Source organism: Stegodyphus dumicola, chromosome 12 (genome assembly GCF_044657685.1).
Source record: "Stegodyphus dumicola isolate Sdum_Otavi_A_Nest chromosome 12, ASM4465768v1".
In the NCBI taxonomy this organism is placed as follows: Eukaryota; Metazoa; Arthropoda; class Arachnida; order Araneae; family Eresidae; genus Stegodyphus; species Stegodyphus dumicola.
Window position 1 is genome coordinate 5,324,095 of NC_140779.1, and position 15,877 is coordinate 5,339,971.

A 15,877-nucleotide genomic window follows, 5' to 3' on the forward strand; every position below is an offset into this window, starting at 1 on the left:
GTCAAAATTTCATTTAAGACCCCTCTGAATAAAACTCCATTTAAAACGTTTTAAACAGGAATTTTCTTGAGCAGAAAAATTTTAGTTTTATGAGATTCAAATAGGATGATTTAAAACAAATATTTTAAACAGATAAATTTTCTTAATTAGGAATTTGAGTTCTGTGTCAAATTTTTTTTATTAAATATGCCCTTTAAAAAGAATGCAGATATAATTCTCATTTATCAGAATATTTTTTGCCTTATAATTTTACTTGTGCTTTCTTTTAGGTCTATGAGACGTTTTGCGATTGCATAAAAAGTTTTTTCACAGAATTTCACTTAGATGGGGAAATGATTTCAGCTGGTAATAACTGAACTGATTTGCTTAGTTGAAATTTTTTACTGAATTTTATTTTCTACACATAATTTTATATTAATTAAATTTCTTGTGCAGTTATATTATTCACTTGTTTTATTGTAGAAAGAATTGATATCTATGATATATTTGGATTATTGCAGGTTTCTGCACAGATTTATTTATGGTGCAGTTTAATTTAGATACAGCTTTTATTCCACATTTCGTCAAGGATTCAAATTATAATACAAGTCAAAGGGATATTAAGTCATCATTTGAACGAGTCTTGTGCAAAAGTATTTATCAGGTAAATGTTCTTTAAAATCATAATTTCAGTGTTGAAAACCCCTGTTTCTTCTATTTATATGATTCTGATTTAAGTACTTGTAAATGTAGCTCATAAAAACAGTTATCTATTTCTATCTGATTGTCTAATTGTGTATGAATGTAATAAAGTTAATTCAATAAAAAGGGATTTATTGGACATTTTTATAGAGATAATAATAAAAAAAATACAGAATGTTGTTAAAAGATGTAAGTTAATCAAATATATATATATTCAAAATAAAGTAATTAAAAGTAAATTAAAAAGCTTATGACTTGTGCTAAAACTGCAAAGCAATAAACCAATAATTTATAATAAGAAAAATTTCCATATACCATCTCATAGGAACACAAATTCAATTAAAATCATGATTTTTTTTAAGTCACAAATTAAATTAGTATTTTAAATAGTAATTTCAATCTTCTTGTTTAAAAATATAAAAATCTGCTAAGAAAAATCTTTAAACGTAAAAGTACCGAAACCAGAAGTAAATAGTTAAGTATTGAAAAAGCAGCTGTCATCATTGATCACAGATTAGTCGACTTACCAAGGGGATAAACCAATCTACCATCAATTAACAATAACTAAATTAATAGAGGGTGTTTCATCTTACTTCCAAGTAAGCATCAAATTATTTGCTAAATCCAAGCCATAATCATAATTAATACTCAATCCAAATAAAGACATTAGTCCATTTAAGCCAAAAGAATCCTGTTAAACAAAATAGCAATTAATTTTACTTAAAATTAAAGTTTCTCATTAAGAACACAATTAATCTGAATGAGATGCTTACTTTCTCATTTTCACACTCAAAAACAGAAATAAACATATTAGGACATTAAAAGTTAATTCAAAATCATAAGAAGATCAAAAATGATGCATTATTAAAGTTTAAAAAAAGTAGTTGATTTATATATCAGTAAGTAACTAAAGGAAATTAAAGAGGGTGATAGAAAATTGATTTATCTTTTCTTTCATCAGGGAGTGAAGACAAAGCAAATCACAAGCTGTATTATAAGGTTAAATGAAATTTGTCCTAATTTAACTTTCTAGACTGCTTCACAAATCCTCATCTCAAGATTTAAATACCAGAATACTAAGTAAATACAACAGTATAACATACTAGTTAAAGGATTTATTTGAACTTCAGTTTGAAGTTACAGAATTAAACAGTAAATGACATTAACTTCTGCTTTTTATAGTATGGATAAATAACAATGATTCAAAATTTTTAGGAGTTTAAAACTTCTAACAAACTAGCTTCTGCTGTTGCATAAATACTAAGTTTTCAATCAAAGGCACTCACTAGTTCATAATAACAGTGATGACAGGAGTTTCATGTGGCATGCTGTTGCCTACCTATTCTCTTAAATGCAAATTCTTATTTAAAACTTTCTTTGTTTACACTGGGGGGGGGGTTATAAAATTACTTTCCCTGCTTCAAGGCATCTGCAGCTAAAACTAATGAATGGAATTATACTAAATTTTTTATACAGACTGTGAAAGGCAATGAGAGATCAATTCTAGGAGGTGGGGAAAGAGAGTGTCAAAAGTGGCCTATGAAAGATATTTTGGTGCTGTTGAATCATAAACAGTTGATAATTGCAATGAATACATAGAAAATTGATTACACAAAATTTCATTAACCCTTTGCGGCGAACTATACTTTAAAATCAGAATTTCAACAAAAAAAACGTTTCATGCAGTCTATTTAGGGCTAAAGGAATATACAAATAAAATTTTGTAAAAATTGTGCTTGCCGTGCATCTGAGCTCTTAAAAGTGCAACTAAATGAGCATTGCAATGAAGCACGAAAATGAGTAGAAGCGTTTGTATAAGAATGAAAAACACTGTATTATGGCTATATACATGGTTTCCTGGATATACACAATATTTTTGAATATATATGGATAAATAAGATAAATATATATACACAAGTCCTATATACAAAAATATTTACAAATTTTTCAATTTCTTAGCTTCGCGAAATTGTTCAAAGCATGTCACACAGTTTTGATGGAAGCACAAAACCAACTTTGCAGGCTTTGCACATAAAACTTGTTTTGTGCGGCTTCTGCTTCGTGCTGCAACATGCACATCGTCTATACGTACCCTTCACCGGTATGTGTTCAACACTACTGTAGCGTTTCCCCCCCGGAAACCTTTACTTCTAGGTCGAAATTACCTAGAAGTATCTTCAGGTCTTGAAGGAAGTCACCTCTTCAAAGTTGTTATCTCTAATGCTTTCATGGCACAGGGGGAACATGGCAAATTTAAACAGAAATCTTTGGCTGTATTTATTTCAGCTCCAGTTAGCATTTTTTGTAGTATGTAACTGTTAATTACAGCTACATCTATAAAATGCAAAAAGATTCCTTGCCACCACTTTTTGCTTTTATGATCTATTTCGTAAAGTGGTACTAGTTGATCAAATTTGTCTACGAATCCCATTTTCATATTATAAGTTGAAACTGGTTTTGGGCAATTTATGTTTACTTTTGTGCTGTCTTTTTCTTTTTGTTCAATTTGAATTTGAATAACGGCATCAGGAAGGGAAGACAGGATTGTGACACATCTCTTATCCTTCCATTTGAGGCAAATTAGATTGTCAATACTGACAGCCCAGTCAAATACGCCGCTTTTCAACTCCTTGTCCTGGTCAAGCAGAGACTTGGGTAAATTTTTTCTGCGTATCATGGCAGTTTTACAGGCATATATATTTTTGGTTTCCAAATAGCAAAAAAGTTCGTATGTTGTAAAATAATTGTCCATGAATACCCGGTGATTTTTGCCATTCAGGCATTCTGTCAATCTTTTCACCACATTCTTTCCCAGGTTTTTCTCTACAACTTCCTTTTTGCCTGAATAAATCTCGAACTGGGATGCGAAAGTGCTTTCATCATACCTCATCCATACTTTGAAACCATGTTTTATTGATTTCTTGGGCATGTATTATTTGATTGTGCTACGCACCTTGAATTTGATCATTGACTCATCTATTGACTGATTTTCACTGGGATGCAGAGCATCTAAAAAACTCTTCGATGGATAATCTAATAATAGCGGCACTTATACAGATGGTCGAAATTTGCATCGATCCTTTTCGGCTCAAGCACATTGTTGTTTAGGTGCAAATTGCCTAGAATCCATGCTAACCTTCTTCATGACGTATAACAGCAAATGAATTTGTCTCCAAGGGCTTTGTTATTTGCCCAGTAATCCTTGTAACTTGGCATTCTCTTTATGCCCGTAAGCAGATTGATTCCCAGAAATATATATAATTCAACTAAAGTGAGTGGTAAGAAAGGTTTACTTTTTTGTGTCACATAGAGATTTGTTTGGAAAACTATGTGTTCCATCAGTGAAGTGAAGCAAATCTCTTGGGAAAACTGCTAATGGTATTTTCTCAGGTAATTCCCATAGCTTTGCATTTGGCCCACTTATCAGTGTAAATTCCGGAAGTATCTTTTGCAACCTCTGTTTAGAATTCCAAGTAGGAACTTGAGACTGAGTAGAGAGGCCTGGTTGAGATGATCATCAACCTCCTCATCAGATAAATGAGTTTCATCTGACATATCATTATCGGATTGCACAAATGGTCAGGAGCGTATACCTCAGTATCGCTGCTATCCTCACGATCTGATTCAGAATCCGAGGGTAATTCATGAAACACTTTTAGCACTTCGGAAAGAGTTAGACCTCTCCGCGCCATTTATGAAAAATTAATAATAAAAAAATTAACTACGATTAATATTAACAATAAAGAAAAATAAGCTATGATATATACATACATGAAAAATATCTACACAATTATTGAAAATAAACAGGAATGAGACTAAAAAGCGACAGCAAAAAATTCGTGCAGGTTTAAATAAAGATGACTCAAGCTACTGATAAAATTCCTACCTGAAAACTACTCCCAAAAAATTCGAGATATCCATATTAGGACTTGTATAACACAAAACACACTTCACCTTTCAATACTGCTTTGTTTGAATTCATTCCCCCAAAAACAACAGAACAGAAAACGTAAACAACGGATGTTCTCTCCTAAACACAGATGTTCTGATTCGTAACAACATGAGATCGCTAAAGGCACAGTGTTCTTGCTAATGGAACACCCGATTTTATTCAATGATTCTGTGTATGGTTTTTGTATAAAAAATTTTAAAAAATATAGAACAAATAATTTAGAGTACAGCCAGCAAAATTATGCGCAATTTTTTTTTTCAAATTTTTTTTGTATCATTAAAAAATAGAAAAAATTACTTGAAAATAAGTGGATTTTAATAACACATAATAAAGGAAAATTCTGTGTCTCCTTGTGATATGCTGCTATCTACTGCTTAAAAAGAAAAGTTCAAAGTATATTTTAAAGACATTTTTATCTATTTACGGTTGAATTTAAAGGTTTCAGAAGCGATTCAAGTTGGGTGTTCCATGTAGTGGAACACTGAGCAACAAAGGTTAATAAAAGATGCACATACAGAAAGAAATGAACTATAGTATGAAATTCAGAGAAAATAATGTGTTTTTAACCAACATTAGGGTCTCTGGATCACATTCAATGTTTGTGGTGTGCTGTCTTCTCTGTATGTATGATATAGAGTATGATGTTCTGTGTGCTTAAATTATTAATGTGGATGTTTGTAACAACCCATCTTATATTCTCTTTTAAGAAACCCAGGTTTATAATGTCGCAAATTTAATATACCGCCATAACCCAATAATTTAATGTACCGCCATAACCAAAAGTCACGTGAAGTGATCTCCTGAAAACAAGGCAGCCAGTCTGTCAGAAAATATTGGCTGATAACTTTCTCTTTATCAAAATGTTGCAGTAAAAGTTTCTGCTCTGAAAAAAAAAAAGAATATGTGGCCATGCTCCATCTTGTGTAAAACATCATCTTTGCTACAATTTCAAAATGACAAAATTTGCTGTGTTTGCTGATTTTTCTTGTCAGTTATGGAGCAGGCAACAGGACCTCTAGGAGTTATATTCTCCAAAAAGTATGGTCCTAATGGGAAATCAGCCATGAATTCATAATAGAACCTTTGGAGAAAGCTGTGACACTTAAAAGATCATTGTGGCCATCCAGTGCTCAAATTCAGCAGCTGTGATTATTAATGGAACCATTCAGGTAAAAAAGTCTCATCTCTCCACAATATTTTCCAAGGCCAATTATTGTTGATTTCATTTGAGCAAGAAGCGTTAGTGCAAAATTCTGGTGTTTATCATAATCTTTGCATATAACTTGTGCAGAAAGAAAACTATCATTTTCTATAAGATTTTCATGACAGTGGCATAAGGTATATGAGTTTGGTGAGCTTTTGCATGAGTGCTTGTAACACTGCTATTCTCTATGATGTTGAAAAGTACAGTGCAACTTCTATTACTGCAGCATCTGATACAGCTTTCTTGAATGTTTAATCACACTTTTCAGTGTTGCTCAGCGTGGAGCGATATACAGCTAGCCATGAAGCCTTCTAAATTTCCTTAGAGCTACTGCAGCACTGGATGCTGTAATGGGAAACATTTTTATAAATAAAGCACACTCAGGTAAGGTAGTATATATATAGCATGAATAAACAGTCAGTCAGAAAGCTGATAACTCAGTCTTTGCTCTTCCCTTTTTAAAAGAAATGAATGATGCTGCTGGCACATACACACCAGTAAATTTGCATAGTGACAGCACTGACAAAATCTCTATTACTGGTGACTTTTAGTAATTTTTTTTAAAATTCATCTTTCCATGTCTTCCACAGTCTGTATATGAAATTTGGTTTCTTTCTGTTCATTAGTTTGAGCTGCAGATGCTTTCAAATGGGTAAAGTTATTTATAATCACCCTGTATATTTTGTTAGAGTAGATGAAATAGTAGAAGTGTAGGAAAGATTAAACATAAAAAATAATATATTAATTAAAATAAACTTTACATTTTTTAGATCAAAATGATCAGGAAAAGTTAAGTATGATTTTATTGTAATGTAATAAAGTTATACATCATGGCATAGCACATGAGGGCTATCTTTCTAGAGAAAGATGGTATGTGCTAAGGAAAATTGACATTGCATAATGAAGAAAAAATAAATGTATAATTAAAATAAAATAATGTATATTAATTAACACTGTTGACATTATATTTAACAGCAGCATTTTGAATTCATACTTGTCTTCAATACAACAGACTTGCCTAAATAAGTAAAGTTTAAAAGCTATTTCTGTATATTATGAAGATTATTATTAAGTCATTTTTGTTGAAAATATTATATGGAAGAAAATTTCCTTTCATAATAATGACAAGTACTTTTAAAATATTTACTTTATAAACATAACAAAACTGTTATAAAGAAATGTAAGAATACATCTCGGAGTGGATTACACATCTTTATGCCATAGTGGATCCAGAGTCATGTAGCTTTTGTTTTATTTATCACAAGCAGGGCAGAGTTTAAAAGTTAGGGGTAGGAGATCAAAGTTCCTTCAGCCAGTCAAACTTCAAATGAGGGAAGGATATTTATATAGGGTTTTTGGCTTGTTAACTGCCTCTCTCTCTGTCTCCAGTGTCATCCCAATGAGGAAAACACTGTAGACTTTTTGATGTCTTTTTTTATGAAGAGGCTGAAGATTTGATGAATTTGAGTGTAATTAAGGTCTTTAATGTCGAGGAAAGATATACACCAAACGGAGTATTTGGTTTGAAACTTCATAAGTAATTAATCAACACTGAGTCATAAAAATGTAGTTGTCATTCAATCTCCAGGTTTAAACTTGTATCCAAATCTTCAATTTTTATCAGCAAACTGCTTCCAATAGTATTGCTTCTTTTCAACCAGTTCCTTTACGTAGTTGACTCTTTTAGTATATCTTTTTTTATCGATAAGGGGTAATTTCTGCTTCCAAATTATCATCGAAGATCACATTCTTAAGACTATGTGTAACATCAGACATACATAGCTATCTTCCAGACTGAAGGAATGTGGTTTTTTGACCAGAGGTTTTGCATTTTATGAATTTTAATTTCAAAACAAATTGTTAAAAGCTTTCATGCCCTAGAGCTTTTATTGAAAACAAATACAGTCAGGGTAGGTTTCAAATCCTATTGCTCTACAGAATTTGCTTGAGGCTGATATGCTAGAATAAAGATTTTTGTCAATTTTCAGGAGCACATAGTTTTGGTGCATGACAGAACTAATGTGTTGAGTTCCATTATCACTGATTAGTTTTCAAGGTAGCCCATACCGTTAGAAAAACCTATTTGATTCGATTGAAACTTATTGATCATTCCTTTGTAGTAGTAATAGGTGAAGCAAATTACTCCACCCATTTTATGTTGCAGTTTTCAACAATGAAAATCCGTTTTTTTTTTTTTTTTTTTCCATTGGTGCCTTTAGGTAGCTGACCAGATGAATCAGTAGCAAGAATTTTGAAGCAATGACCATATACTGGTGTCTAAAGAAAATTGAATTGTGATTCTACTCACCACAGCTTTTTGTGTAATCTGTGATAAATTTTCCCATTCCTGTAAATTCTTTGGAAAATTCTGTGTTACGTCCCTTCAGCACCATAATTTTATGATTCTAGGAACATCATCATATTGTTTAAAAATTTTTTTTTCATTCATATACTGGTACCATTAGTTGAACTTTGATTCAGTGTCTGGATACAAAATATCCTGATTTATTATATATTCTTGTCCGTTTAGAAAAGTTTTCACCTTTTACTTCACTTTTGAAAGATTCTATGATCTCTTTAAGATTTGTATCCTTCAGATCTTCTCTATGGATCTCTGCTGCATTTCTAGCTGATGTATCAATGATGTGCAAACTTCCCAGGATTCTCCCTTATAGTCGCACACAGCATATGACAACATAACAGTTAAAACGTTAGCTCTTCCAAGTATGTATTCTATCTTCAAATTGTAAGGTTGTAATTGCATGGCCTACCTAGTGAGCCTACCCATGACATAGAAACAGTAATGCTACCATAGTCCTTGAATAAATTTTGCAGTTAAACTATCCATTTAACTGCAAAATTTATTCAAGGCCCATGCAACAGCAAAGGCTTCTGATTTTGTTGTAGCCTAATTTCTCTGAGTGTTTCTCTGAACCTTTTCCCTAAGTATAACATCCAAAGCATAGTTATTAACATCTGTTCAAATAATCTGAAGCTTTATTGCATCATTTTGCTTCAACATGGGAGGGCTAAAGAGAAAATATTTTAAAGTCTAGAAAGAAGTTTTTTCTTTTTATCTAGCTTATGTTTTTCTTAGACTACTTGGAAGTCTAGTTTTTTATGAAATTTCCAGTATGAATTTTCTGTACAAAGAACAGATCTGCAAGAAAGACTGTACTTGTTTTATATTTCTTCAAGTAGGCATCATCTGGATAGCAGAGCTATTGTCTGGATCGATCTTTGTTCCATCTCTAATAATCCAGTGACCAGGATATTTCACTTTGCTGCCAGCGAAACTTTATTCCTTTTGATTTGCATTGTTTAAATTATAAGATCCTCTTAATAACTGTTTCTAGATCAGCTACATGTTTTTCAGAGGTCTCTGATAGTATGTAGTGTTCATTTAATTTGTCTAACGAGTTATTTTATATTTAAAATCTTTACTGTCACTTCTCTCTTTCCATTTTCCAGATAGAATTCAGATTAGTGCATGTCTCTTTAGGTGAGGGTTTGAGATTATTTAGACAGAGCATGTTTTGCCTAGGAAGGCTACATTTCTGCTATTCTAAGATCAGAGTTTCTGTCTTCAGCTATACATTGTAATTGTTAAGAGTATTTCATGCTGTTGAACCTTCAGCTTCATGTTTAAATGAGACAACTTTATATTTAAATTACTCTGCATAGCCTTTGGCTATTATCTGTTCAGATTTATATTGAATTTCTGTTTTGAATTCTTGCTATAAATGCTGACTGATTTGTTAGTACCAGGTGTGCCTTTTGTTCATCCTACTTAGTTTTTAAAATAAAGGGTCTTTTATACCCTTCTAAAGTCTCTGTAGTATTTCTGAAGACATAGTGATAAGTTGCTTCCTGTGTTAATAAGGACTAGCCACAAGTTACAATCAGTAAAAGGCTAATTCCTTAAAAGTATTACATCATGTAAGTAAGAGAGAATGAACTGCTTTGAAATTTATCAATTAACATCTAAAAAGCTGCCAGATCAGTTTTCAGTTGAAAATGCATTCAATGGAAATGGAAAGTTCTGAAAGAGTAAACCAGTATTGCTTTGTGTCTGTCTGTAGACCAAATGCTGACCTGAGCAGACCACAGATCAGTGGTTGTCATATATGACATATGTTTGGCATCATGCAGTTAATTATTCATCCCAGGTAATGGATATGAGCATATTATAACAGCATTCAGTGCTCGATAATCTGTGCAAAGTTGCACTCTTCCATTTGGTTTGTGCACAAGAACCACATACAGTGGCTTCCAAAAGTGTTACACTTATGATTTTCATTGAAATAGGGCTCTATCCATTAATTAAAAGTAAACTTTCTGAATGAGATTTTAATAATCAGATCTATAATCTACTTGTAACAAAATTACTTGAAATATTTTTAAAATGTAGCGAAAATTTATTTTTAAGAAATTAATAATAAAAAAATGACAAACATTTCATCTCACAAAAGTATTCGTACACTGAAATATTTTTGGATATTTGCCGCTTTTTAAAAATTTTTGCATTGTGGTGGCATTTAAAAAATCATTTGCTTTAATTTTTTATCATTTACTTCATAATATTCTATTTATTATTGAAGAATGGGTCGCAGTCGTAAAGAAATTACAAACAGCATTCGAAAATAGATAATTTTTCACCATAGTGGTAAATCAATTCAAAATATTGCTAAATTAGTTGATTTATCCCATTCTACAGTGCAGTATGTGATAAAATGCTTTAACCCTCTAAGTGGCAAGACATGGTCTAGAACATTTTTTGTGATGTCTCTACGAATGTATATATACGTGCATATTAAAATATGTCAAAGAAATTAAGGCAATATATCAAAAGAAAACAAATCTAAGTATGAAATACCAGGAGAGTTTTTGCATTAAAATCAAAAAAATAATTTGTTCTCATAATAGTTTTGGGAAATTTGTGCTTTCTTAGCGAAAACCCTGGCCACTCAGAGGGTTAAAGAAGAAAATCGGATTGAAAACAAGGTAAGAAAAGGTCGACCGAGAAAGTTAACTAAACGTGATAAGAGATTTATTATTAGAAAATTTGTGAAAAACCCACATTTGAGTGCTGTAAAAGTTTCTGCTGAGTTTAATGCAAAGTTTTCTACTTCACCTGAAACTGTTCGACGAGTTCTCAGAAAAGCTGGATTACATGGGCGATCTGCCCGTAAAAAATTTTTTTGTTAGTCAGAAAAACAGAAAGCTTAGGCTTTCATTCACAAAATCAATGATAAATACACCTGAAACGTACTGGAATAATGTCCTATTTGCTGACGAAAGCAAATTTAACATTTTTGGTTCCGATGGGCGAATAACTGTATGGAGAAGAAAAATTGAGGATCTTCATTCTAAGAACTTAGTTGGAACAGTTAAGCATGGCGGTTGAGGTGTTCTTGTGTGGGGGTGCATGGCAGCATCAGGACTAGGTAATTTGATATTTATTGGTGGCATAATGAGCCATTCTCTTTATTTAAATATTTTAAGAGAAAATTTAAAATTATCAGCCCAAAATTTGGGTATTGGAAACAACTTTATTTTTAATTATGATAACGATCCTAAGCATACAGCTCTCAACATTCGCCTGTTGGTGTCTCTATAATTGTCCACAGGTTTTGAAAACACCACCTCAATCGCCAGATTTAAACCCCATAGAACACATTTGGAAAGAAGTGGAGGTTAGAGTACGAAAACATGACATCAAAACGAAAAGCGAACTCAAAACGATCATGATGGAAGAATGGATCAACATTGATACAGAAATTACCCCCCCCCAAAAAAAATCTAGTAAAATTTATTTCCAGACGTTTAAAAGCTGTTGTGGATGCTTAATGATATCCTACTAAATATTAATTTAACGAAAAATGAAAATATTTAATATTTACCAATATGTCAAGATTTTTTTTAAGTGTACAAAGACTTTTGTGAGATGAAATGTTTGTCATTTTTTGATTATTAATTTCTTAAAAATAAAGTTTCGCTATATTTAAAAAATATTTCATGTAATTTTGTTATGAATAGATTATAGATCTTATTATTAAAATCTCATTCAGAAAGTTTGCTTTTGATTAATGGATAGAGCCCTATTTCAATGAAAATCATAAGTGTATGAACACTTTTGAGAGCCACTGTATGCAGCATATGTATATGCACATGCTGTTATTTTCTTGTCTTTCTTTGAAAATATCATTGTTAGGTGGAGACATCAGCATGGTGGTAATGAAATTGCAGAATTTTCGCTGGTATTTATGTGGTATTTAATATAAGGACTTGCTTCTCTCCTTGGTTTGAACACATTCTCATATTTTATTAAGTTTTTCTCTCTGGTTTTCAGTTAAATGTCTTCCTTCTCTTAGCAAAAGACAGAAATTGACATCACAACTAGTATACATAGTTTCAATGTGTTTAACATTGGCTTCCTCAGTAAAATCAAATACCATGCATTGTTTATAAAGTGCCATCTATACTCTTTAAAGTTCAAAACAGTCCTTTGGAAACAGTCAAATGAAAGTCCATTTGCTAGAGTCTTATGAAATTTCACTCCTTGTTATAACAAAAGTTAAAATAAAATTTTTTTCCTGCAATGGAATGGCTTACTCCCTTGTCAACACATGCTGTTTCCCAAATTTCATTTCATTTGAAAAGAGCAGCTTGAGTTGGAGTTGATATTTCGGAATTCAGCTGGATATTTCTAAAATGAGATGATTCCTTATTCTTGGCTGGAGAGCATTTGCCTTAAATAAAATAAACCAGAATGAGTAAAAGCCTTTAAAAAGAAATCAAGATTACCATATCCATAGCATTGATACATTTGTTTTGTCTCCAATTCCAGTTAAGATTTCTAGATGAATTACAATCTTTTTTCATGAGACCAAGCTTGAAGATTTCTTTTCTTTTTCAAAAACTTTCTTGTATTGAAGGGGGTAAAATTCTTCTTCCTGGCATTTCTTATATTTTCATATGCATCCCATCAATCTGCTAGTTCACTAGGTCAGTTCAGTCATCATTAAAGTGCTCTTGTATTCTAGTGAGGCTCATTTTTGATTTAATCTGAAATGATTAGGTCTTTCAGTTAATCAGAAAGTGTTTACATTTAATTCTGAAAGCTGTCCCTTGAAAAAGCTTGCTATCTCAAAATAAAAGTCTAACCAAGCATTATGAGAATTCTTCTTATGTTGCCAAAATAATTGTGTAAACTCAGCCCTTAGTTTAAATCTTTTCAGCAACATATCCTTTAATGTGTTGGTGGTTGGTAATTTTGAGATTCCTTTTCTGATTCTCTTGTGACTCATTCCCCAATTAAATATGCTACCTATTTTGTCTCATATATTTAAAAACATTTAATTGCTTGTCATACAATAAATAAAAATTCATATCTATTTTTGGAATTAAAAGAAGGATCATTTTATTGAATTCTCATTTTGGAAGGTTAATGTCCTACAAAGAAGTAGATTCTATTTGGGAGCCTTGTTTCTGAGTTTCCAAATTTGTCAAGTTTGAAAATTCTTTTTGAGATTAGATTGTTTGATAACCAGTCTTTTATCTTGCTTCTTGTCTTTTCCTTTGTCTATCATATTTGTTAAAATGATTTTGACAGACTCTTCCTTATTATTTTTAGACTTTATGATGTTTTCTGAAATTTTCAAATCTGAGCCTAATTCCTCAGCTGAAATCCTAACATCTTGCTTTTTACCCTTAGCCAGGAACATTATTTATGCTTAGGTAGCAAACCTGGACCAGAGTGCACTTTGACGATACAGAGTTTCAGGTACAATACATAAATTTAGTGGGAACAGTACATACACAGATCATAATACAATCAATTTACTATTAAGAAGATAAAAAATAGTTTATAAACTAAATTATAACTGACAGTATTTCAGAAACTCGTATTTCAAGAATTAATATTCAGTACAGAGCATTTCATTTGCAATTTAAATTTGTTTATGAATAAGAAGTTACTCTTCATACTAGAATCCAAAATCACATAAACTGATAACTAATTTTTAATCAGTGCAGTATATCTGCATCTACTTAAGAATATCAAACATGAAATGTTTATTGTAAACATATGGTGTATGAATAATTATGTACAAAAATAGAAAAGCACATTATTCAGTATAAATATATTGCACTTTATTGAAATCACAAACTCCAAATTATATCAAAATGATACTCAGTCAATAGTTATTTAGTACCTTCAGAAAGAGCATAAATTAATTTCATTCACAGAATACAAAATGATTCTGTGCATTATTGTTAACCTCATACTTAAACACAGTACAGTTTTAAAATGTATAGTACCGTTTTACTTTAAAACATGATCCAGTATTTACTCTAAATACTTAGGACCATAACAATAATGCACAAATAATATTTTATTCTAAATCAAGATAACAGTATGTTTGAATGGAAACTGTATTTCCCTATAGATTAATACTTCATATATTGAAAATCCATAATCATAAAACATAAATGCTATTTTACATGAAATCAAAATTATAATCTGTTTAAAAATCAAAGTATATATCAAATTAAAACATCCTATTTGAAAGTTTCAAAATTTTCTATTGAAAACTGAAAAGGGCATGTTTATAACATTTTATTGGGAATTAATTTAATTTGGAATATTTCCAGTATTTCATGAATTTATTTAATCTTACAGGGTGATAAAGAATCATTTATGTTAAACACAGCTGGTTTTAAAGAAGCTACAGAAGGTAAGTATATGAAATTTGGTTATCTTTATTTGAGCAATTTCTCATTATAAAGCATGTGAAATTGACAGAAATTGGTAAGTATGTCTAAAATTTGCAATTATTATTATCATTAGTAATTATAGTATTATCATAAAATATCTGAAAATATTTCAGATTAAAAAGACACAAATATTTTGTGGTGTTGTGAACTTTTTGTATCTTTTAATATAAGATTGTTTTAATATCTTTTTAAAAACCATTGTAATACATTTTTATGTTTAATTATCTGTTATTTTAAACTGTAAAATTGCCTTTGATTGGGATTTAAATAATGCTTCTTTTATTAAATTATTAAATAATAAAAAAATTTTTAATAGTGACCATATAAATCTTCAAAATATGCTTCACAACTGTAGTATAAAATAAATTTTTTCTCAGAAAACTTTTTTCTTAATTTAATGTTAGTTACCTGAAAAGTTGTAGAGAGTTAGTTTTATTTTCAAACTGTTTTATTTAAAATGGCCAGACACTTACACCTTAATACATTTGTTGGGAATGATCAATATTCATCAGCCATATAGCCATCTTATCAATGAGAATTCAGTCAAGGCAGTGACTGAATTATACTCATAAGAAAGGAGAAGTTCTGTCACAATTTTGATGGAAAATCTCCAGGGATGGATCCAGAGGTCTTCTACCCCTCTTCTAACACCAAACCTCTTGTGAGGACCTTCAGCTCAACACTATTTTAAGTGCCCTCATTGTGGAAAGGTACTTTGCTCTTATAAACATCCATGCTTTCTCCTGAATGGTCAGGCCCAAGGCATACAACACCTCTATTACCAAGCCATCATAGTGGCATTTTCAAATACATTTTCGTAGCTGTGTTAAGTATTGGAATGTGTTTAATAATGATGTTTCCTTTAATAACAATGTGTTCTGTATTTGTTTTGTTTTTGTTTTTCAATCTTTGCAAATGTATCTTTGTTTGAATAGTATTGCAAAAATGAAAGGAACAACAACATAGATAACTTCTTTAAATTTTTTCAATTCTGTTTACTGAGAGGTCCTTAATTTTTTTCATTGATATTCTTCAAAAATTCTTAAAAGTCATTAATTTCTATGTAAAGAAATGCATGCTAACCATCTATTAGAACAATGCTATATATAAACCTAGCATGAAATACAGTACAGAGTTCAATATCCAGGATTATCTGAACTTTGGCTATTCTGGATTTCATGAATATCATGTTTTAATATATATTTTGCTGTTTTACAAACACAGTATTTAATTACTAAATAATAATATTTATTTAGCTACAT

At 30.9% G+C, this 15,877-nt stretch overlaps 1 protein-coding gene across 1 annotated transcript in view; it reads left to right on the forward strand.

Annotated features, from left to right (window-relative positions):
- LOC118192777 (uncharacterized) overlaps positions 1-15,877 on the forward strand; it is a 152,918-nt gene that overhangs the window by 24,170 nt on the left and 112,871 nt on the right. The window contains exons 4-6 of the mRNA XM_085806914.1: positions 270-345; positions 501-643; positions 14,521-14,575. Of these exons, the coding sequence (XP_085663040.1) occupies positions 270-345; positions 501-643; positions 14,521-14,575 (274 nt within the window). The remainder of the gene's footprint in view (positions 1-269; positions 346-500; positions 644-14,520; positions 14,576-15,877) is intronic.